We start from the raw sequence: 23,354 nt of genomic DNA on the forward strand, positions 1-23,354 counted from the left end.
TGTTGTGTAGTCGTGTAGTTGTGTTGTTGTGTAGTAATGTTGTTGTGTTGTTGTGTAGTAATGTGTAGTTGTGCAGTCGTGTTGTTGTGTAGTCGTGTAGTTGTGTTGTGTAGTCATGTTGTTGTGTAGTCGTGTAGTTGTGTAGTCATGCTGTTGTGTAGTTGTGTTGTTTTGTAGTTGTGTTGTTGTGTAGTTGTGTAGTCGTGTTGTTGTGTAGTCATGTTGTTGTGTAGTCGTGTTGTTGTGTAGTTGTGTAGTCATGTTGTTATGTAGTCGTGTTGTTGTGCAGTTGTGTTGTTGTGCAGTTGTGTTGTTGTGTAGTCGTGTAGTTGTGTAGTCGTGTAGTCATGTTGTTGTGTAGTCGTGTAGTTGTGTAGTCATGTTGTTATGTAGTCGTGTTGTTGTGTAGTTGCGTTGTTGTGTAGTCATGTTTTGTGTAGTCGTGTAGTTGTGTTGTTGTGTAGTCATGTTTTGTGTAGTCGTATAGTTGTGTTGTTGTGTAGTCGTGTAGTTGTGTTGTTGTGTAGTCATGTTTTGTGTAGTCGTATAGTTGTGTTGTTGTGTAGTCGTATAGTTGTGTTGTTGTGTAGTCGTGTAGTCATGTTGTTGTGTAGTTGTGTAGTCGTGTTGTTGTGTAGTCATGTTGTTGTGTAGTCGTGTTGTTGTGTTGTTGTGTAGTCATGTTGTTGTGTAGTCGTGTAGTCATGTTGTTGTGTAGTCGTGTAGTTGTGTTGTTGTGTAGTCGTGTAGTCATGTTGTGTAGTCGTGTAGTTGTGTAGTTGTGTTGTTGTGTAGTCATGTAGTCATGTTGTGTAGTCGTGTTGTTGTGTTGTCGTGTAGTTGTGTTGTTGTGTAGTCGTGTAGTTGTGTTGTTGTGTAGTCATGTAGTCATGTTGTGTAGTCGTGTTGTTGTGTTGTGTAGTAATGTTGTTGTGTAGTCATGTTGTTGTGTAGTTGTGTTGTTGTGTAGTTGTGTTGTTGTGTAGTCGTGTTGTTGTGTAGTCGTGTAGTTGTGTAGTAATGTTGTTGTGTAGTTGTGTTGTTGTGTAGTCATGTTGTGTAGTCGTGTTGTTGTGTAGTCGTGTTGTTGTGTAGTCGTGTAGTTGTGTTGTTGTGTAGTTGTGTAGTCGTGTAGTTGTGTTGTTGTGTAGTCATGTAGTCATGTTGTGTAGTCGTGTAGTTGTGTAGTTGTGTTGTTGTGTAGTCATGTAGTCATGTTGTGTAGTCGTGTTGTTGTGTTGTGTAGTAATGTTGTTGTGTAGTCATGTTGTTGTGTAGTTGTGTTGTTGTGTAGTTGTGTTGTTGTGTAGTCGTGTTGTTGTGTAGTCGTGTAGTTGTGTAGTAATGTTGTTGTGTAGTTGTGTTGTTGTGTAGTCATGTGTAGTCGTGTTGTTGTGTAGTCGTGTTGTTGTGTTGTTGTGTAGTCGTGTTGTTGTGTAGTCGTGTAGTTGTGTTGTTGTGTAGTTGTGTAGTCGTGTTGTTGTGTAGTCATGTTGTTGTGTAGTCGTGTAGTTGTGTTGTTGTGTAGTCGTGTAGTCATGTTGTGTAGTCGTGTTGTTGTGTAGTCATGTTGTTGTGTAGTCGTGTCGTTGTGTAGTCGTGTAGTTGTGTAGTCGTGTTGTTGTGTAGTTGTGTATTTTGTGCAGGTGTGCGTGCGGGTGACACTGACACTTTGCATACTTCCACATCCAACCATGAAACACAAATAAGGTGCAGAGTTACACGCGGTCCATCTTCCATGTAACCATGGTGACTGCAGAGGAGTTGTCATGGAGCTCCAGTGACTAACTGGTCCCATTGAGACCAGTGACCGACTGGTCTCTTTAGGGGCCAAACTGGTCCCATTGAGACCAGTGACCGACTGGTCACTTTAGGGGCCAGACTGGTCCCATTGAGACCAGTGACTAACTGGTCCCATTGAGACCAGTGACCGACTGGTCTCTTTAGGGGCCAAACTGGTCCCATTGAGACCAGTGACCGACTGGTCTCTTTAGGGGCCAAACTGGTCCCATTGAGACCAGTGACCGACTGGTCTCTTTAGGGACCAAACTGGTCCCATTGAGACCAGTGACCGACTGGTCTCTTTAGGGGCCAAACTGGTCCCATTGAGACCAGTGACCGACTGGTCTCTTTAGGGGCCAAACTGGTCCCATTGAGACCAGTGACCGACTGGTCTCTTTAGGGGCCAAACTGGTCCCATTGAGACCAGTGACCGACTGGTCTCTTTAGGGACCAAACTGGTCCCATTGAGACCAGTGACCGACTGGTCTCTTTAGGGGCCAAACTGGTCCCATCGAGACCAGTGACCGACTGGTCTCTTTAGGGACCAAACTGGTCCCATTGAGACCAGTGACCGACTGGTCTCTTTAGGGGCCAAACTGGTCCCATTGAGACCAGTGACCGACTGGTCTCTTTAGGGACCAAACTGGTCCCATTGAGACCAGTGACCGACTGGTCTCTTTAGGGACCAAACTGGTCCCTTTGAGACCAGTGTCTCTTTAGGGGCCAAACTGGTCCCATTGAGACCAGTGACTCACTGGTCTCTTTAGGGACCAAACTGGTCCCATTGAGACCAGTGTCTCTTTAGGGGCCAAACTGGTCCCTTTGAGACCAGTGACTAACTGGTCTCTTTAGGGGCCAAACTGGTCCCTTTGAGACCAGTGACTAACTGGTCTCTTTAGGGGCCAGACTGGTCCCATTGAGACCAGTGACTAACTGGTCTCTTTAGGGGCCAGACTGGTCCCTTTGAGACCAGTGACTAACTGGTCTCTTTAGGGGCCAGACTGGTCCCATTGAGACCAGTGACTAACTGGTCTCTTTAGGGGCCAGACTGGTCCCATTGAGACCAGTGACTAACTGGTCTCTTTAGGGGCCAGACTGGTCCCATTGAGACCAGTGACTAACTGGTCTCTTTAGGGGCCAAACTGGTCCCTTTGAGACCAGTGACTAACTGGTCTCTTTAGGGGCCAGACTGGTCCCATTGAGACCAGTGACTAACTGGTCTCTTTAGGGGCCAGACTGGTCCCATTGAGACCAGTGACTAACTGGTCTCTTTAGGGGCCAGACTGGTCCCATTGAGACCAGTGACTAACTGGTCTCTTTAGGGGCCAGACTGGTCCCATTGAGACCAGTGACTAACTGGTCTCTTTAGGGGCCAGACTGGTCCCATTGAGACCAGTGACTAACTGGTCTCTTTAGGGGCCAGACTGGTCCCATTGAGCCGAACACACAGAGACACAAACCTTCTCCAGGTGGAGGTTCATCCATCGGGTGAAGGTCCTCTTCTGCACCGCTTCTCTTTCCACTGAAACACAGAGACAAAGACGCCGTGAGTCTGCAGAAACTGAGGAAACATCTGATTCCACCTCCCTGTTTTATTCTTTTCTTTGCAGATTTTACAGCCGGATCGAACAAAAACAAAACGCTCCAAACTTTGTCGTGTTTATGGATAAAAGAAGCTGCATATCAGAACCATGGCACGTTTTAGTGACGGAGAAGATGCAGCAGGTTTCCTGTTATCTCATTAATGTCTGTAACCCCGAGGAGCCTGAGGTGAACCGGGGAGAGGGTGGGAGGAGCTCTGCAGGCGTTACCATGGCAGCAGAGTCAGCTGTTTCTCATTTTTATGTCCAGAACGGCTGACTGGGTAATAAGAGCTGCTGAGATATTGATTGTGTGGTCGGTGGAAGGCCTGAACATCCTGAGACAAAGCCAACATGCATGCAGGCGAAGGCGAGATGCGATGCATGAATGTGTCGGGGTGGAGGAAGAGGAGAAGGGCGGAGGTGATGAAGGAGTGACAGATCAGATCAGAAGGATGCTGCTTCCAGCTTCCCGTCATGAACACACAGAGCTCACTCCTGCTGCGGAGTAAACATCCAGCTTCTAGTCTGGTCTGGTTTCTATCAGAACTTTTACCAAATCAGGTTGTTTCTCCATCCAGAGCCTCCTACATGCGTCGGTTTTAGTTGTGTTTACTCGCGATGGGTAAAGATTGTTGCTAAACACACAACGCGCTTGTTTTGTAGTCCACTTCCTGGTTAGCTCCTGTTAGCTCCAGGTTTTTAGCAGAGACTGCTATGGTGTAAAAATATTGATATATTTAGTGGTTTCTGCGTCATCTTCTTCCTGTTCCTCTGATCAGAACCAGCTACGATAAAAACTGGACTGGATCCCGTCTGGACCCACAGAATCAGCAGAATTAATCTTTTTAAAACATTTTAATTCGTCTTGTCCAAAACTATTTGACTCAGCGGCCGGGTCATGTTTGATCAGAAGCGGTTTCAGCATCGGTTCAGACCCGGTTAGGATCCGGTTCTTTGGCCTTTGGACCAGCTTTCAGCAGCTAAACTCACTGCAGAACAGCAAAAACTGTTTGCTGGTCCAGAAGTGAGAACTTCTTCTGTCAGAGGCTGCAGACGTTCTGGTTCTGGTTCCTTCCACACGGTCTGGTCTGAACCACGTCCAGAACCAGTTCAGTCTGATCCAACTAATAACAGACTCAGATAGAAGACGTGGAGGACTCACCTGTCCATGATGTGAGCAGAGCAGGTAAATTTGTTTATGCAAATTAGATTGTTTACAGGAAAAGAGCTGTTGTTTCCATGATCACCTGAGCTGACTGGTGAAAGGGTTCATTCCCATCCGGACAGTCCGCTAGACCCGGTCCGGCTGGGGACCCGGTCCGGCTGTAGGGGGGTGTATCCATGCGGATCGTGTTCACGCTGCACTTTGGTGAAACCAGCCAAACCATTAGAATAATATCTCCCCATTCCCACCAGAGGTGGCGCTGTTGGAACGGACCGAGACCTGCGTTTGTCGGCGGACCGAATCCGAAGTAGTTTGGTGCGTTCACGCTTCCCCAAACGAAGCGACTTTCCAGCACACGGAGTCGGATCAGAACGGCGGATGTGGACGTTTCCTGGTGAGTTTACCTGAACAGACTGCTGATGATCCAGACTCGACTGTTTTTATCACTTAAATACATGTAACTGTTGTGGTTGTTATACTATTATTAGCATCTTTATTTTACTTTTAACATGAATAATTACTGTTGTAAATGTGTATGTAAGTGTTATGGGTATATGTGCTCATAATGTGCATGTCAGTATTTGACGGTATTTCTGTCACTTTGTCGTAGCCGTTAGCTGTATTATTGTATAACGACTGTTTGTGTTTATGTTGTGAAGAATATCTGCAGCAGGTGTGTTCCACGCCGATGCTCACGTGACGATGATGATGATGATGAACCTTTGAACTCTGGTCTCATTTGTTTGTCATGCAAACAGCGTTTATAACAATGCAGCTCCATAGAGAAACACAGCTGGGTGGAAATCAGCTGGTTCCTACTGGCTCCATGAAACATGTCAGAGAGGGGAGGAAACAGCAGAAGAAGCAACGCTCAGCCTGTGAGAAGCATCGGGTCAGGGTTGACGTCGCAGCATCTGTGAAATAAAAAGCTCTTGTTTAATCTCCGCCAGGCTGCAGTTTTATCGGAGCTGTGACTGCAGGTGATTACAGACTCTGTCAGCCAGAACTCCGCCACGTGTGAACCGGACCTCCGTGATTACAGGCCTCTTCCTCCAGCTTCCCACCGGCATGGGAGGAGGAGCACGTTGTTCTCCAGAGTTTCACTGAGGAGGTTGTTTCTCTGACTTCTACCCTCCCGGCTGCTGATTAAAAACCATGAAGTCGACTTCTTCCTCTCCTCCCACACAAAACAGACCTGCTTTCAACTCAGACTCATGAAAACTGAGCAGCAGATTTTCTCTGAGAAACTTTCTGAAATATTCTTCGTCAGTGTGAGGACTGGAGGTACGAGGCAGATGTGACAGCGAAAGCAGAGCTGAAATATTCATGAAGCAGCACCAGCAAAGCATCCCTGAATGCTGCGGTGCTGCATCAGCTGCAGGATTTACGTAACAGCGTAGTTCATACAGAGGCTCTGCCTTCATCTGCATGGCTTCAAGTGGGTCATGAACCACCATCATCCATCTCTGAGCGCCCGTGGAAACTTCTAAAAATGTCCACGTCCATCACAACCAGCAGATAAAAGTGCCTGCTTTGTTCAGAAAAACCTGCAACGGAGGAACTGCACGAGGAACACGACATGTCCTTCCTAAAACCAACAGATGCGAGACATCATCATGTTGTAGGGACAGACTGAGCCTGATGCACCTTCCAGTTTTACATGAAAATATCCTCCAGCAGCCAAGCCTGGCACAAACTCGCGTCAGGATTTTCAGAAAGAAACCAGAGGCTTTTTCTGGGTTTTTAATCATTTCAACAGCACAAACAGAATCCACAGGTTCAGAAAAGTCTCATTCCCAGACCATGATGCTGCAGATCAGGTCGCCATGGCAACCTGATCTGCCTATCAGACTTCAGAGCTGATGGCTGTTTGATGATGAGCAGCTTCTGTCATCTCTGGTTAATGGACTCGGATTAATCTCTTCATCACAAGGGCGGTATACATAATCTTGTTTTCCAAAGAAAGCTGGGACATGTGAGATTACTACAGACGTGTACAAATAAAGACGTGTTACTATATCAGAGTAAATTCTCCTGGAAATGAAAATATTTAAATAAAACAAAACAACCACAGGATAGCAGCTCAATTCATCTTCCAATGAGTAGAGTAAGCCTCGGGATGGATAAAGTAGTCCTGGAATGAAGTAAAGTAGTCCTGGAGAGGAGTAAAGTAGTCCTGGAATCGAGTAGAGTAGTCCTGGAATAAAGTAAAGTAGTCCTGGAATGAAGTAAAGTAGTCCTGGAGAGGAGTAAAGTGTCCTGGAATGAAGTAAAGTAGTCCTGGAATCAAGTAGAGTAGTCCTGGAATAAAGTAAAGTAGTCCTGGAATCAAGTAGAGTAGTCCTGGAATGGAGTAGAGTAGTCCTGGAATAAAGTAAAGTAGTCCTGCAATGAAGTAAAGTAGTCCTGGAATAAAGTAAAATAGTCCTGGAATAAAGTAAGGTGTCCTGGAGAGGAGTAAAGTAGTCCTGGAAAGGAATATAGTCCTGGAATAAAGTAAAGTAGTCCTGGAATAAAGTAAAATAGTCCTGGAATGGAGTAAAGTAGTCCTGGAATGGAGCAAAGTAGTCCTGGAATAAAGTAAAGTAGTCCTGGAATGAAGTAAAGTAGTCCTGGAATAAAGTAAAATAGTCCTGGAATAAAGTAAGGTGTCCTGGAGAGGAGTAAAGTAGTCCTGGAAAGGAATATAGTCCTGGAATAAAGTAAAGTAGTCCTGGAATAAAGTAAAGTAGTCCTGGAATCGAGTAGAGTAGTCCTGGAATAAAGTAAAGTAGTCCTGGAATAAAGTAAAGTAGTCCTGCAATGAAGTAAAGTAGTCCTGGAATAAAGTAAAATAGTCCTGGAATAAAGTAAGGTGTCCTGGAGAGGAGTAAAGTAGTCCTGGAAAGGAATATAGTCCTGGAATAAAGTAAAGTAGTCCTGGAATAAAGTAAAATAGTCCTGGAATGGAGTAAAGTAGTCCTGGAATGGAGCAAAGTAGTCCTGGAATAAAGTAAAGTAGTCCTGGAATGAAGTAAAGTAGTCCTGGAATAAAGTAAAATAGTCCTGGAATAAAGTAAGGTGTCCTGGAGAGGAGTAAAGTAGTCCTGGAAAGGAATATAGTCCTGGAATAAAGTAAAGTAGTCCTGGAATAAAGTAAAATAGTCCTGGAATAAAGTAAGATGTCCTGGAGAGGAGTAAAGTAGTCCTGGAATAGAGTAAGGTGTCCTGGAGAGGAGTAAAGTAGTCCTGGAATAGAGTAAGGTGTCCTGGAGAGGAGTAAAGTAGTCCTGGAATAGAGTAAGGTGTCCTGGAAAGGAGTAAAGTAGTACTGGAATAAAGTAAAGTAGTCCTGGAATAAAGTAAGGTGTCCTGGAGAGGAGTAAAGTAGTCCTGGAATAAAGTAAAGTAGTCCTGGAATAAAGTAAGGTGTCCTGGAGAGGAGTAAAGTAGTCCTGGAATAAAGTAAAGTAGTCCTGGAATAAAGTAAGGTGTCCTGGAGAGGAGTAAAGTAGTCCTGGAATAAAGTAAAGTAGTCCTGGAATAAAGTAAGGTGTCCTGGAGAGGAGTAAAGTAGTCCTGGAATAAAGTAAAGTGTCCCGGAATGAGAGAAATAACATGTGAAGAGGAACTGCTCTACAGCAGAAAGTGAAAGTGAAGCTGAGCCGTTTTCCGGGTGTCACCAGGTAAATATGTCACCCATGCTATGCTACATGTTAGCATGGCTGTTTCCTAGTGAAGAACAGGTTAAAGCTTTTTATCAGATAGGTTGAGCGATGTCTGCTCTCAGTAATCCTCCCACCTGGAATTACACCAGCAAAGTGAGGAACAGGAGGATTTCCAGTCCTGGTCCATCGTTCCTAATAAAGAGTTCTGACTGAGACAACGGCGTGTTTGTTAGCGTTCATCATCATGTGTTGTTGTGCAACCAGCTCAAACCGGATCCAGATGATGTCAGCGAGTGTTATTGATATTCACTCCGACGCAGATCTGCTTCCTGGACCATTAAAGTCCACTTCTGATGCCATCAGCAGGTCATGAAGGAGAAGTCCACGTTATAAAGTCCACGATAAAAAGATGGGCGGAGCCTTCATTACGTCACCCGTAGGTTTCTGAAAAGCTGAACTGAAGCTCATTGGGCGGTTCCCATCGTCGCCATCTTGGCAGCGTCACACGTCGTCTCTCCCGGAAAATAAAAAATAAGGGAAAGAGGCGGAGCTGAGAGGGAGGCTGTGAGCATGGGAGTGGATTATTGACATCTATCAAACTCTGCTGTAGCTGAGAGCTAAGTAAGCTACGCAGCAGCTAACAGAAGCTAACCAGCTAACGGAGGTAGGCAGGCTAAAGCTAAGTCACGCTATAAGCTGGCTAAAAACTGTGTTTGTGCTCCATCCTGCCTTCTTGCAGGAGGATATTGAGATTGTTGAGATTAAAAAGCATCTAAATGTTCTAAAGCAACAAAAACTTGACTTTTAACCACCAGAGGCTGTTCGGTGGAAACGGTCAGGGGATCATCGCGGTTTCCGATCAAACGGTGAGAAGGACGAAGCCCATCAGCGGTCACTCAGACTGGAAACATCTCCATCAGCTGATCAATCATTTACAGGACAGCCAATCAAACGGCGTCCTTTGTGATGTCACACACCCGGAGGCAACACACTGCTGAAACCACCTCAATTCTTTCTGTTTGGCACAATTCATGATTTCATTTTACACCTGATGCTGAAGTGTCCTGAACCAGCTTCCTGCTCCAAGGGACTGACAGCACCAGAAACCGGGTCCAGGACCTGTGGACCAGCAGGAGGCCGCTCCAGCAGAAGCTGCAGGACAGTAGCTCAGAGGATCCTTGATAAGATCAGCAGATTTTACAGCTTCCTGGCGACGCGGCAGCTTCGGCTTGACTTTATGTCACAGTCACATAGGGTGACCAGATCTTCTCTCACCAAATGTGGGACAAAGATGATGAAAATGTGGGACAATGTGAGATTCCACTCTTTCATTACAAAGTTGTTTTTTCTTTTTGTTTTTTTGTTTAAAAAAAACCTTTCTATTCTGCTCTTTGGTAATAAAATTACTGTCCAAACATAACCAATCTCTATTTTTTTTAATTGAAATTCAAGTTTTCTGACAAAGGGAAACATTAAAAGCTTGCATACTATTTCCTTGTTCCTTTCACGTTATCAAGAACCAAACAGAATTAGCAGTCGAGGCTTTATCAGTAACATGTCCATTGACTGGGAAGCCTCCCTCTGAGTAAAACGTCTTTTTTGTGACTCAGATTTTTAGTGCTGTTTCATGTTATATTCTCCGCCGTGTGACATAGAAAAATTACTCTGACAAACATCACAACATACCCTCACAGTCTCCTGGAACAGGTTTAACCAGGAATATCTGCTTTCCCAGTCTTTGGTGTAACAAAACTTTCTTTTCTTCTTCGCTGCGGTCGTCTCCCTGTCCTCCATGATAAATCAGTTGTTTTTCTATTTATTTATTTTTGTTAGTGGCTGCACTGGTGCATCCTATATGTACATTAAGTCCCACCTCCTAGTTTGATTGTCATGAGTGTGAATCAAATCAGCAGGCGGTGTGATGTGACAGCTGTCAAGTCTTTTGCCACACACAATTAGTGAAAGCCAGTTTTGTTTTGTTTTTTCCTTCACAAAAGTAAAGATTTGTGGTAACAATGAGGGGACAGCGCCCCGTTTTGTGGGACACGTGAAAAGTAATAGAAATGCTGGACGATCCAGCACAAAGCGTGACATCTGGCCACCCTACTGTCACATGAAGACCAGAGTTTTCTGTCAGCTGACTGCAGCCGGAAACTTGCGCACATCAAACACTCGCAGGTGGTTTAACACACTATTATAAACACAGAACTACAGTAAAAAGCAAGCTTGTAGCATTTTCCAGAGTTAATATGAAGGGTTTCTTCTTTATGAAACAGAGGAAACTTTACTTTGTGGCTTGATGGACTGGTTTCTTGCTCAGCTCGCCGTCCAGTGGCGTCCCTCAGGGCTCCGTTTTGGGTCCCCGACTGTTTTCTCTGTAATTGCTGTTGAAAACGTCGAGTTCCACCGTTACGCAGATGACTGTCTGACTTATCTTCCAGTGAGCCAGAAGGACTGAGAGGAGGTTACTTCACTGTGTTGACTATGTCCAGGCCTGGATGGTGAGCTGACGGATTTTGGAAACTCCACTGACACTTTTAACACCATAAAATATGTTATTATTTATTCATCATTGTTTTAGCTGTTTTAATTGATTGTATGTTTTATTTTGGAATGTAGGACTTTTTAATCTTTTTACTTACTTATTCTATTTTATGTTCCGTCTGTTTTATGACTTGTGGCTTCTGTTTTACTCTGTACAACACTGTGGTTGCTTTAAAGCTGTTAATTACTTGTTTTTCATCTCTTTTCTTCTTTTTTAAATATTTGTTATGTTTGTACATAATACCAATAAACCTGCCATGTCTGATATTATTTTGTTCTGTTGGGATCAAACTGTAGAAATTAGTCAAACATAAAGACCTAAAGGCTCTGAAAAAGCTTGAGAAACACATAATAACCATGAAAATCCATAATCATGACGTTCATGACGAGGAGAAAGTCGGGACTTTACAGGCTTCCAGTGTTTTATTTCACTGCAGCTTATAAATAAACTCACTTTAAAACAAGGCTTTTCTGAGACTTCCGGAGCGCTTCAGGTATTCTCACACACACACACACACACACACACACACACACACCTGTCTGGAATCATGATGTCTGAATCGGGAAGCTGCTTCTGCTCGGGTAACTACTCAGATGGATACAAAGCCTTTAACACTCTGATGTTCTTCATCCTTGCAGTAGCTATACCATTTGTTTATGGCACTTTTTTGTTTTATTTTAATCAGTATCATTATCAATATTGATATGTCTTTCCCCTGAAAGGAAAATCCTGATTGTACAGTATACATTATCTTTAATTTTTGCAATTTTTTCCTAAGAAATAAAACAAATATCAGTTTATGAAAGAAATGTTTTTTAAACAATAAATTATACAGACATAAGATAAAATTGATCTTTTTCAAATGTTAAAAGTAATTAAAATGCATATTATTTATGTTTAATAACATGACATGAGTTGGGAAGCCAGGATTTGACTGGTCTTATCCTTCATCAGCTACAAACATCTTCATCAGCAGCCAGTTCAACATGGCGGCCGGCTTCATCTGACTGCTGTTCAGCAGATCCGAGCGGATTCAGGTTTCAGCCCTGCAGGCTGCTGCTGAGCTGCGAGACCACCTGGATCTTATAAAAGCCAGCATTCCAGGCCAGCGGTGATCTAACCTCCTTACATCAGCATCCAGCTCAGGTTCATCTCTCCGGCAGTGACCTCTGTGAACCTGTTCACACACCGAGCAGCTTTCAGTCTTTGTTCTGGAGACTTTAAGCTGAACATCGAGGTCCAGTTCATTTCAGAACAAAAGCCTTTCACATCACAGACATTTAGCTTTATGTTTAACTTCTTCTTCCTCCTTTCCCACACGACCTCTACAAAATAAAAGTCTTTCCTTCCCATTACTTGTAGTGAAAACCAAATGATAGCAGCCTAATTATTTCTAATGCATATTAATGAACGTACAATGCACTAATGCCATCTGTTAAATCTTCCACAGTCCCATTAAAACCAACACATAAAGATAAAGACTAACAATACAAATAATAATAATTACACTGAAACAGCTACAATAAAACTAAAACAGCATTGGTTACAGTAAAACCTGTCTAAAAGTACCAGTCATCTAGGAACAAGTAGAACAGTCCCAGGAATCGGTTATAAGTTCCTTGGAATAAAGAAAGTTACACATTAATAACGCAGTCCTGAGAAACAGTACCAAGCTCCTAGGAATTAGTAAACTAGTCCTGGGAATTAATAACAAGGTCCTAGAAATTACTTTTGTATTTCTGGGAACAAATAACTAAGTCCAGGGAATTATCTTGGAATAAGAAATCAGTCAGAAAAACTAGTAATAATCGATGAAATAGTCTGAGGAACTAGTATTGTGTTTCTGGGAATTAGAAATGTAGTCCGGGAGTTTGGTAACTTAATCCTGGGAAATAGTAGCATATTCCCAGGAATCAGTAGGTCCTAGGAATGAGTTGTTTTTTTTTAAACAGGCAACTAAGTACAAAAAATTAGTACCTAGTCCTGGAAATTAGTCTCACTGGTTCCAGGAATTAGAAACCTAGTCCAGGGAATAGTTGAAAATTCCAAATATTATTGTTCTCTTTAGAATTAAAAATGTAGTCAGAGAAGTTTGTAAAACGGTCAGATAAATTAGTATTGTGGTATTATTATTTCTGGGAACTGGCCATGTAGTCCTAGGAATCAGTAACATAGTCGTGGAAATTAGGACCGCTGCTATGCCACATGTTAGCATTGTTGCTATGCCAAATGTTAGCATTGCTGCTATGCTACATGTTAGCATTGTTGATATGCTATATATTACCATTACTGATATGTCACAAGTTAGCGTTGCTGCTATGCTATATGTCAGCATTTCTGCTATGCTACCTGTTACCATTGCGGATATGCCACATGTTACGACCGCTGCTATGCTACATGTTAGCGTTGTTGCTATGCCTAATGTTAGCATTGCTGTTATGCTATATGTCAGCATTGCTGTTATGCTACATGTTACCATTGTTAATATGCTACATGTTACCATTGCTGCTATGCTACATGTATGCATTGCTGCTATGCTACATGTATGCATTGCTGCTAAGCCGTAAGTTAGCATTGCTGCTATGCTATGTCAGCATTGCTGTTATGCTACATGTTACCATTGCTAATATGCTACATGTTACCATTGCTGATATGCTACATGTTAGGACTGCTGCTATGCTACATGTCAGCATTGCCGCTATGCTACATGTCAGCATTGCCGCTATGCTACATGTCAGCATTGCCGCTATGCTATATGTCAGCATTGCTGCTATGCTACATGTCAGCATAGCTGCTTCCTGTTGTCGGCAAACAGATTTTGTACTGAACAAATCTTATACAAGTTAAAACAACAAAACCAGCTTCATGTCTGATCCAAGATGAACAAAACCTGAACATGGAACCACAATGATGGATGTTATACTGTGTGACCCATGTTTTGTTACAGCAACCATAGATCAGACTTTCATCATGTGTGTTACCCACGCTGACACACAATAAACATGTGACCTGTCTTTTCTGTTCTTCTGAAAGAAGCAGAATTTTGTATTTGTTGAGTGATTTCCAAAAAAAACACACCATGGAAACAGTTGAGTAACAGCTGACAGCTTCACATGGCTGCTGTCCAAATCATGTGATTATATGGAGCTTCATGTGATATGTGAGAAGCCGGCAGGTTTGTCTGTGCAGAAACAGGTGTGTGACGTCACACAGATACACCTGAAGCCTCAGCTTTGACAGACGGTGGCTGCAGACACCGTCACACAGAAACTAAGATTCAAACATCCTCAGAGGATGTTGGAGCTTTAGTTCAGAAACAACTAGATCTTCAGAGTCCTCATGTTTTAGAGACGCAGCTTTAACTGGTTAGGTTAACAGGGTTCTGCTGCAAGTGGACAAGGTTCGGCTGCTGGTGTACAGGGTTCTGCTGGTGTACACGGTTCTACCGCTGGTGTACAGGGTTCTACCACTGGTGTACAGGGTTCTGCTGCTGGTGTACACGGTTCTACTGCTGGTGTACAGGGTTCTACTGCTGGTGTACAGGGTTCTACTGCTGGTGTACAGGGTTCTGCTACTAGTGTACACGGTTCTGCTACTAGTGTACACGGTTCTGCTGCTGATGTACAGGGTTCTGCTGCTGGTGTACAGGGTTCTGCTGCTGGTGTACACGGTTCTGCTGCTGGTGTACAGGGTTCTGCTGCTGGTGTACAGGGTTCTGCTGCTGGTGTACAGGGTTCTGCTACTAGTGTACACGGTTCTACTGCTGGTGTACAGGGTTCTACTGCTGGTGTACAGGGTTCTGCTGCTGGTGTACACGGTTCTGCTACTAGTGTACACGGTTCTACTGCTGGTGTACACGGTTCTACTGCTGGTGTACAGGGTTCTGCTGCTGGTGTACACAGTTCTGCTACTAGTGTACACGGTTCTACTACTGGTGTACATGGTTCTGCTGGTGTACAGGGTTCTGTTGCTTGTGGACAAGGTTCTGCTGCTGGTGTACACGGTTCTACTGCTGGTGTACACGGTTCTACTGCTGGTGTCCAGGGTTCTGCTGCTGGTGTACAGGGCTCTGCTGCTGGTGTACAGGGTTCTGCTACTAGTGTACACGGTTCTGCTGCTGGTGTACAGGGTTCTGCTGCTGGTGTACAGGGTTCTGCTGCTGGTGTACACGGTTCTGCTGCTGGTGTACACGGTTCTACTGCTGGTGTACAGGGTTCGGCTGCTGGTGTACAGGGCTCTGCTGCTGGTGTACAGGGCTCTGCTGCTGGTGTACAGGGTTCTGCTACTAGTGTACACGGTTCTACTGCTGGTGTACAGGGTTCTGCTGCTGGTGTACAGGGTTCTGCTGCTAGTGTACACGGTTCTACTGCTGGTGTACAGGGTTCTGCTGCTGGTGTACAGGGTTCTGCTGCTGGTGTACACGGTTCTGCTGCTGGTGTACACGGTTCTGCTGCTAGTGTACACGGTTCTGCTGCTGGTGTACACGGTTCTGCTGCTGGTGTACAGGGTTCTGCTGCTGGTGTACAGGGTTCTGCTGCTGGTGTACAGGGCTCTGCTGCTGGTGTACAGGGTTCTGCTACTAGTGTACACGGTTCTGCTGCTGGTGTACAGGGTTCTGCTGCTGGTGTACAGGGTTCTGCTGCTGGTGTACACGGTTCTGCTACTAGTGTACACGGTTCTACTGCTGGTGTACAGGGCTCTGCTGCTGGTGTACACGGTTCTGCTACTAGTGTACACGGTTCTGCTGCTGGTGTACAGGGTTCTGCTGCTGGTGTACAGGGTTCTGCTGCTGGTGTACACGGTTCTGCTGCTGGTGTACACGGTTCTGCTACTAGTGTACACGGTTCTGCTACTAGTGTACACGGTTCTACTGCTGGTGTACACGGTTCTACTGCTGGTATAAAAGGTCTGCTGCGGGTCCACAGGGTTTTGAATGGCTTTGGATGCCGCCAGTGGTGACCATGTTCACCTGTCAGCCCGTAGGGGAAAGCAGAAACCAAAAATGACGATAAATCTTCATTGTAGATAGTTTGTCGTGATGGTTTGTTTATGATGATCAGCTCAGAGTTCCAGAGAAGCGGAGCTGCAACGTTGTGACGAAGGAAAGCAGAGAAAACAGAAGAAGGTAAAAATCCTGAAGAGCTTTGTCCTGATAGAACTGAACCAGTCCCAGCAGTCAGGGGTGATGCGAGCGTCACCTTTATGAAAAATCTCCTCTTCTTCCTCACAGAGGATCAAACGCCGAGCTCTTCTCAGCTGACGGAGCATCAGGAATGTGGAGCTGACGGAGTCCACAGCGAGTGGGCGTGACGGAGCTGAGTGGGAGGTGAGATGTCGGTTATATAACACTCACTTCGTCTTATCAGACGCATCATCTCACAGAAAACCTCCACACCAGCTGCACCCACAATCTGGACCAGTCTCAAAACACAGCTCAGGTTCTGTAGAACCTCAGTCCGGTCCACCCAAACACCCATCAGAACCAAAAACCACAAGCAAGACGTTTACACACACCAATCAGAGGCAGCGCACCGCGTCACCGGAGCAACGGATCCTCCTGCAACAAAATCCAGAACCAGAACCAGCAGACAGACTAAAAAACGAGCTCATAACTTCATCTGATGTTTAGAACTTCCTTCACCTCAGGTCCAGAATAAATCTCTGGATCTGAACCTGGCCTCAAACCTGAGACCTTCAGCAAGACGGGTCGATACTTCAGTCTGGTTCTTTATCATCAGAACCAGGACTTCAGAGCAGGAGTGCTGTGCTGGAGCTACAAGACAACATCTTCATCACTACCATCATCATGAAGATCCAGTAAACATGCAGGAATAAAAAAGGAATCAAAGCAGCGTCTACAGCGTCCACAGCATCTAGAGCGTCCACAGCATCTAGAGCGTCCACAGCATCTAGAGCGTCCACAGCATCTAGAGCGTCCACAGCATCTAGAGCGTCCACAGCATCTAGAGCGTCCACAGCATCTAGAGTGTCTGCAGCGTCTAGAGCGTCCGCAGCATCTAGAGTGTCTGCAGCGTCTAGAGCGTCCACAGCATCTAGAGCGTCTGGAGTTCCATGTGGTTTTATAGTCTTGCAGATGCCTGCATTCTATCAGTTGGATGGAGTTTAGCTCGACGTTACCAGCAAGGGGTGAAGATGGTTTCAGGTGTTCACAGAACAGAACAGACTGCCAGTCCGAGCAGCAGCGCTGCACATCTAACATCTGTTCTTTAGTTCTAGCGTCAATTCTGGGACTGGTTCAGAACCCGGATGGCTGCAGTCATCTCTGGATAACAGGCGCTGTATAACAGGACCAGAGATCTCTCCATCCTGGTTTCAGATCCCCAGACTGGTTCTAGATCTCTCCAGACTGGTTCTAGACCTCTTCAGACTGGTTTCAGATCTCCAGACTGGTGCATCTGTGAAACCGAGGCCTGATGAACTGTCTGTGTCAGTGGAGTCACTTCCTGGGAATGTTTTCCCATCAGCTGTTTGAAGGTCACTGACCTCCTCCACCATACAACACCAGAACTTTTTCATCTTCCCATGAAACTCAACGTTTTAACAGGTTTAAAATAAAAGTTGGAACAGAAGCAACAAAAGGCTGGAAAACATCTGGAGGAGCACCTGATGACTAATCAGGTGAACTGGCAACAGGTCAGTAACATGACTGGGTATAATGGGAGCATGTCAGAGAGGCAGAGTCTCTCAGATGGAAGGACAGACAGCTTCACCAGTCTGAAACAAGCTGGGGTAAAAGTTACAGAACAATTTCAGAAAACGTCTCTCAGACTGACGTTTCCACCGTTTACAGTGAATAATTTATTCCAGAAACCAGTGTGAACCCAGTTCATGCAGGTTAAAGCTCCATCATATGTGAAGAGGATCCAGAAACACGCCGTCTTCTCTGGACCAAAGCTCATTTAAAATGTTCTGAGTGGAAACCTGGATGAAGATGTGGAATAGTTTGTGGACAGCATGGACGGCGTGTCCTGCAGACTAAAGAGGAGAGGGAGCATCCAGCTTGTTATCAGCCTGCATCTCTGATGGGATGGGGTTGCATTAGTGCCGATGGCGTGGGCAGCTTCCACATCTGGGAAGCTCCATCAATGCTGGAACATCTGCTCCCATCCAGACAACGTCTCTTTCAGGGAAGACCTTCCACCATGCTGGACCACATCCTGATGGTGGAACAGGAGAACTGGTCCAGCAGGACCACATCCTGATGGTGGAACAGGAGAACTGGTCCAGCAGGACCATGCTGAACCACATCCTGATGGTGGAACAGGAGAACTGGTCCAGCAGGACCACGCTGGACCACATCCTGATGGTGGAACAGGAGAACTGGTCCAGCAGGACCACGCTGGACCACATCCTGATGGTGGAACAGGAGAACTGGTCCAGCAGGACCATGCTGAACCACATCCTGATGGTGGAACAGGAGAACTGGTCCAGCAGGACCACGCTGGACCACATCCTGATGGTGGAACAGGAGAACTGGTCCAGCAGGACCATGCTGAACCACATCCTGATGGTGGAACAGGAGAACTGGTCCAGCAGGACCACGCTGGACCACATCCTGATGGTGGAACAGGAGAACTGGTCCAGCAGGACCACGCTGGACCACATCCTGATGGTGGAACAGGAGAACTGGTCCTGCTGGACCATGCTGAACCACATCCTGATGGTGGAACAGGAGAACTGGTCCAGCAGGACCACATCCTGATGGTGGAACAGGAGAACTGGTCCAGCAGGACCATGCTGGACCACATCCTGATGGTGGAACAGGAGAACTGGTCCTGCTGGACCATGCTGAACCACATCCTGATGGTGGAACAGGAGAACTGGTCCAGCAGGACCATGCTGGACCACATCCTGATGGTGGAACAGGAGAACTGGTCCAGCAGGACCATGCTGGACCACATCCTGATGGTGGAACAGGAGAACTGGTCCAGCAGGACCACATCCTGATGGTGGAACAGGAGAACTGGTCCAGCAGGACCATGCTGAACCACATCCTGCATCTCAGCAGAGCTCATATTTTCCATGAAGTAATAAAATTAATCAGTTTAAACTTCTGGAATTTCATTTATCTTCTCCTGGAATCAATTAGGAAATAATTCTATTTTGATCTAAATGATGACTTGAACAGGAAACAAGTTTGAAAGTTTTCCATATTTTAAATAAATAAATAAAAAAGTTGATCTTTCAGTTTAAGTTGGTCTGTTTTCATCTCCTGAAAGATCTGGGTCGGTTCTGATCCTCTGACAGCTCCTCAGAACCTGCGGAGGGATACCTACACCGCTGATGGTCACATATAGGTCTGAATAAACAAGTTAACTGGTCACGTGCTGGGGGGGGTATCAGACCGGTCGCGTGTTTTGGGCTCGTTGCCATGGATCTGCGCGCGTGTCTGGAGACGCTGGTTCGTCAGAACATGACCAGAACCCAGCGGAACCGCATCGCAGAGAGTCTCCATCAGAGAACCGAACCTCCAAACTTTCTGGCGCGCGGTCCACGCGCTGCTCCACGCCGCTGAGGAGGAGGAGGAGGAGGAGGAGGAGGAGGAAGAAGAAGAATCGCCTCCGCAGTTTGGCTGCTTTCTCCGGATCAAAACTTCCCACATTCCGCGCGCGTTCAGCGTGCGCGCGTGCCTGGTCGCCACAGTGTTATCAAACAAACGTGCACGACGCTCCTACCTTGCAGGTTCTGCACTCGGATGTCGCTGATCTGTCCGATGAATTCCTCCCGCTCGAACCAGTCCTCCCAGTCGTGTCCAGCCATCCGAAGGAGCTGCAGGAATCCTGGCTGGGATGGCGGGGAGGAGACGCTGCTGCGGCGGACAGCTACTGTCCGGCCGGCCGAGAGGGATGCATGAAGCCCGGAGGGTCGGCTCACAGCTCCGGCATGCTGCTGCTGCTCACTGCGGTGTTTTCCGCACAGATGGAGCCCGAGGAGGAGGAGGAGGAGGAGGAGGAAGAGCCGCTGCACCTGGTTGGTGTTTCCGAGGTGGGATGGAGCTCATCCAGAGCCCGCCCTCCGCCGTCCCTCCTCCTCTTCCTCACCCCCTCCTCTTTCTGTGGAGGCTCACACACACACTCAGCCTGGCTGCTTCAGAACTGTTTCATTTACTGTAGAAAGACACGTAAAGCCTTCATCACCTTCATCACCCTCATCATCCTCATCACCCCCCTTCCTACACACACACTGTTCATCATGCATGAATCTTTTAACATGTTTCCATGGACACCGTCTGTAGAACCTTCCAGAGTCCAGATTAAAGACCTTTGACCTCCTCGGATCAGAACTGAGACCAGAATTAGAAAAGTGAAGAAGCTCCTGTAGGCAGGGTGAAGACACCTTGTTCAGGTGTGATGAAAAGCAGAGGCTTGGATATCCTGACACTGAAGCCTACAGTAGATCATCATCATCATCATCATCATCATCATCATAATGAAATGAAAAATACTTTATTAATCCCCAAAGGGAAATATTGCAGTATATAATAATAATAACTAGAGGAGGTCTTGTTCCGGAGGCTGATGGCTGCTGGCAGGAATGATCTTCTGTATCTTTCAGTCTTACATCGGACCTGAAGAAGCCTCTCACTGAACACACTTTGTTGTTTCATCACTGTGTTGTGGAGAGGGTGTGAAGAATCCTCCATCATCTTCATCAGCTTGTGCAGCATTCTTCTTTGGACAATCAGCTCCAGCGGCTCCAGAGTTACTCCAAGCACAGAAGCAGCTTTCTGGATCAGTTTGTTGATTCTCTTCAAGTCTCTGGTTCTGATGCTACTACCCCAGCAGATGCTGCAAAGCTGACTGCACTCTCCACAACAGACTTATAGAAGATATGCAACATGTTGGTGCAGACGTTAAACCACCTCAGCTTCCTTAAGAAGTACAGTCTGCTCTGACCTTTCTTGTAGATGTAGTCAGTGTTGCATTTCCAGTCCAGTTTGTTGTCCAGCTGAACTCCAAGATACTTGTATTCCTCCACCACCTCCACCTCCTCTCCCAGGATGGAAACAGTGCTTTGTTTATTCTTCTTCCTCCTGAAGTCAACAATCATCTCTTTTGTTTTGCTGCTATTTAATATGAGATGATTGTCACCGCACCATTTAACAAACTGACTGACCAGTTCTCTGTACTCTGCTTCTTGTCCATCCCTGATACACCCCACAACTGCAGAGTCATCAGAGTATTTCTGCAGATGACAGGACTCAGAGTTGTACTGGAAGTCTGAGGTGTACAGAGTGAAGAGGAATGGCCAGAGTACAGTTCCTTGTGGTGCACCAGTGCTGCTGACCTCCATCTCAGACACACAACCTTTCAGTCTCACAAACTGGGGTCTGTTTGTGAGGTAGTCATAGATTCAGGTGGTTGTGGAGGTATCCACCTGGAATTTATGGAGCTTCTCACATAACAAAGCAGGCTGAATGGTATTAAAAGCACTGAGAAATGAAAGAACATGACCCTCAGAGTGCTGCCTGAATGGTCCAGATGAGAGTGTGCTCTCTGGAGCAGGTATATGATGGCATCTTCAACCCCAAGTCCATTACGATATGCAAACTGGAATGGGTCCTGAAAGGTGTTTACTTGCTTGTTGAGGTGAGCCAGTAAGGGTCTCTCCAGGACTTTCATGATGTGAGATGTCAGGGCAACTGGTCTGTAGTCACTTGGTTCAGCTGGTTGTGTTTTTTTAGGCACTGGAACAAGGCAGGAGGTTTTCCACAGCACCGGGACTCTATTTAGTCTCAGACTGGTGTTGAAAAGGTGCTACAGAATCGGACATAGTTGTTTTGAGCAGGTCTTGAGAACTCTGGGACTGACACCATCTGGACCTGCAGCCTTGTTCTGATTCAGTTTCTCAAGTTGCTTCTTAACCTGATTGCAGGAGACAAACAAGGTGGAGGTCTCAGGATGTCCTGATGTGGAGGGAGATGAAGCTGTGTTCTGGTCCATGACTGAGCTGCAGGGTGACAGATTGGAGGCGTGACAGGAAAGCAGTGGGCTTATGGAGGGTGTGTGGTCTGTTGGGCTGGAGGTAGGGGGTGAACTGAACCTGTTGAAGAATATGTTCAGCTCATTAGCTCTGTCCAGACCTCCATCAGGCTGGTCCCCCTTTAACTTGAAGCCGGTGATCTTCTTCATTCCAGACCACACATCCCTCAGGTTATTCTGCTGGAGCTGACTTTCTAACTTCTTCCTGTAGTCCTCCTTGCACTTCTTAGTTTGGGTTTTAAGTTGTTTTTGTGTTGCCCTCAATAACTCCCTGTCTCCATCCCTGAAGGCTTTCTTTTTGATGTTCAGCAGCTTTTTCAGGTCACTGGTGATCCAGGGTTTGTTATTGGGGAAGCACCTCACTGTTCTTGTTGGGACGATGCTGTCCACACAGAAGTTTATGTAATCTGTCACACACTCAGTCATGGCGTTGATGTCGTCTCCATGAGGTTCACAGAGGACGTTCCAGTCTGTAGCCTCAAAGCCTCCTCTAAGAGCATCTTCAGCTTCAGCAGACCAGATTTTGATAGTCTTTGTGATGACTGGTTGCTGCTGAACGATGGGCTTGTAGGTGGAGGTGAGAAGAACCAGATTATGGTCAGATCTTCCTAAAGGAGGCAGGGCAGAACAACTGGATCCATTATTCATATCTGCATAAAATAAGTCCAACATCTTATTTTCTCTGGTGGAGCAGCTGACAAACTGCTGGAATGTTGGTAGAGTTGCAGAGAGGGAGACGTTGTTGAAGTCTCCGGAGATCGCCATGAATGAGTTTGGATGCTGTGTTTGTAGCCGAGCAACGACGGAGCTGATGACATCACAGGCTGCGTCTGGTGCGGTACCAGGTATTATATAAACCGCTACCAGAATAACACAGGTAAACTCTCTGGGTAAATAATATGGATGGAAGCTCACAGCTAACAGTTCCATGTCCCTTGTGCATATCTTCTCCTTGACAGTAACATGTCCAGGATGACACCAACGCTGGTTAACCAGCACTGCAATTCCACCACCCTTTAGCTTTCTGCTGTGTTGTCTACTGCGGTCTGCACGGACCGTTTTAAAGCCCGGTACAGACACATTACAGTCAGGGATGTGTTCATGCAGCCATGTCTCGGTGAAGCACATAATACTGCACTCTCTGTATTCTTTCTGAGACCTTGTTAGCATCTCGAGCTCATCCGTTTTGTTAGCTAGCGATCTCACATTACCCATGAGGACGGTCGGGAGAAATGGTTTAAATCTCCATCGCTTCCTCCTCTGCCTCACTCCCGCTCTGCATCCTCTTCTCTTTCTTTTCAACTCCATCGGGATTTGATGCGTTGTTTCACTGATAATCCTGATTTAATCAGGTGATCCCGATTGTAAACATGGCTTTCGTTGCCATGGAGACTCATCATAACAAGTCTTGAGAGAACCAAAAATATGCAGAAAAATCTTCCTTACAGCACAACCTCCGAAACAGCATGAAATCCTCAAAAAAAGACCTAATTTGAGGTAATATCTTTAGAGTTTGTACTTAAAAAAAAATCAAGATGGCAAGTCAGAGCTACTACAATCTGCTGCCAACAGACGGCGCAATCTAGAATGGATTCATCATTATCATCTTTCTCATCATAAGTCATTCTT

The 23,354-nt window shown here is 45.9% G+C and overlaps 1 protein-coding gene across 1 annotated transcript in view; it reads right to left on the reverse strand.

Moving 5' to 3' along the window:
• Positions 1 to 19,503, reverse strand: part of clmna (calmin a) — a gene marked incomplete at its 5' end in the record, with an annotated part of 36,272 nt that extends 16,769 nt beyond the window's left edge. The window contains 2 exons of the mRNA XM_079262320.1: positions 3,243 to 3,304; positions 19,419 to 19,503. Of these exons, the coding sequence (XP_079118446.1) occupies positions 3,243 to 3,304; positions 19,419 to 19,503 (147 nt within the window). The remainder of the gene's footprint in view (positions 1 to 3,242; positions 3,305 to 19,418) is intronic.
• Positions 19,504 to 23,354: the final 3,851 nt, after the last annotated feature.

Source organism: Telmatherina bonti (genome assembly GCF_933228915.1).
Source record: "Telmatherina bonti genome assembly, chromosome: 22".
Lineage (NCBI taxonomy): Eukaryota > Metazoa > Chordata > Actinopteri > Atheriniformes > Telmatherinidae > Telmatherina > Telmatherina bonti.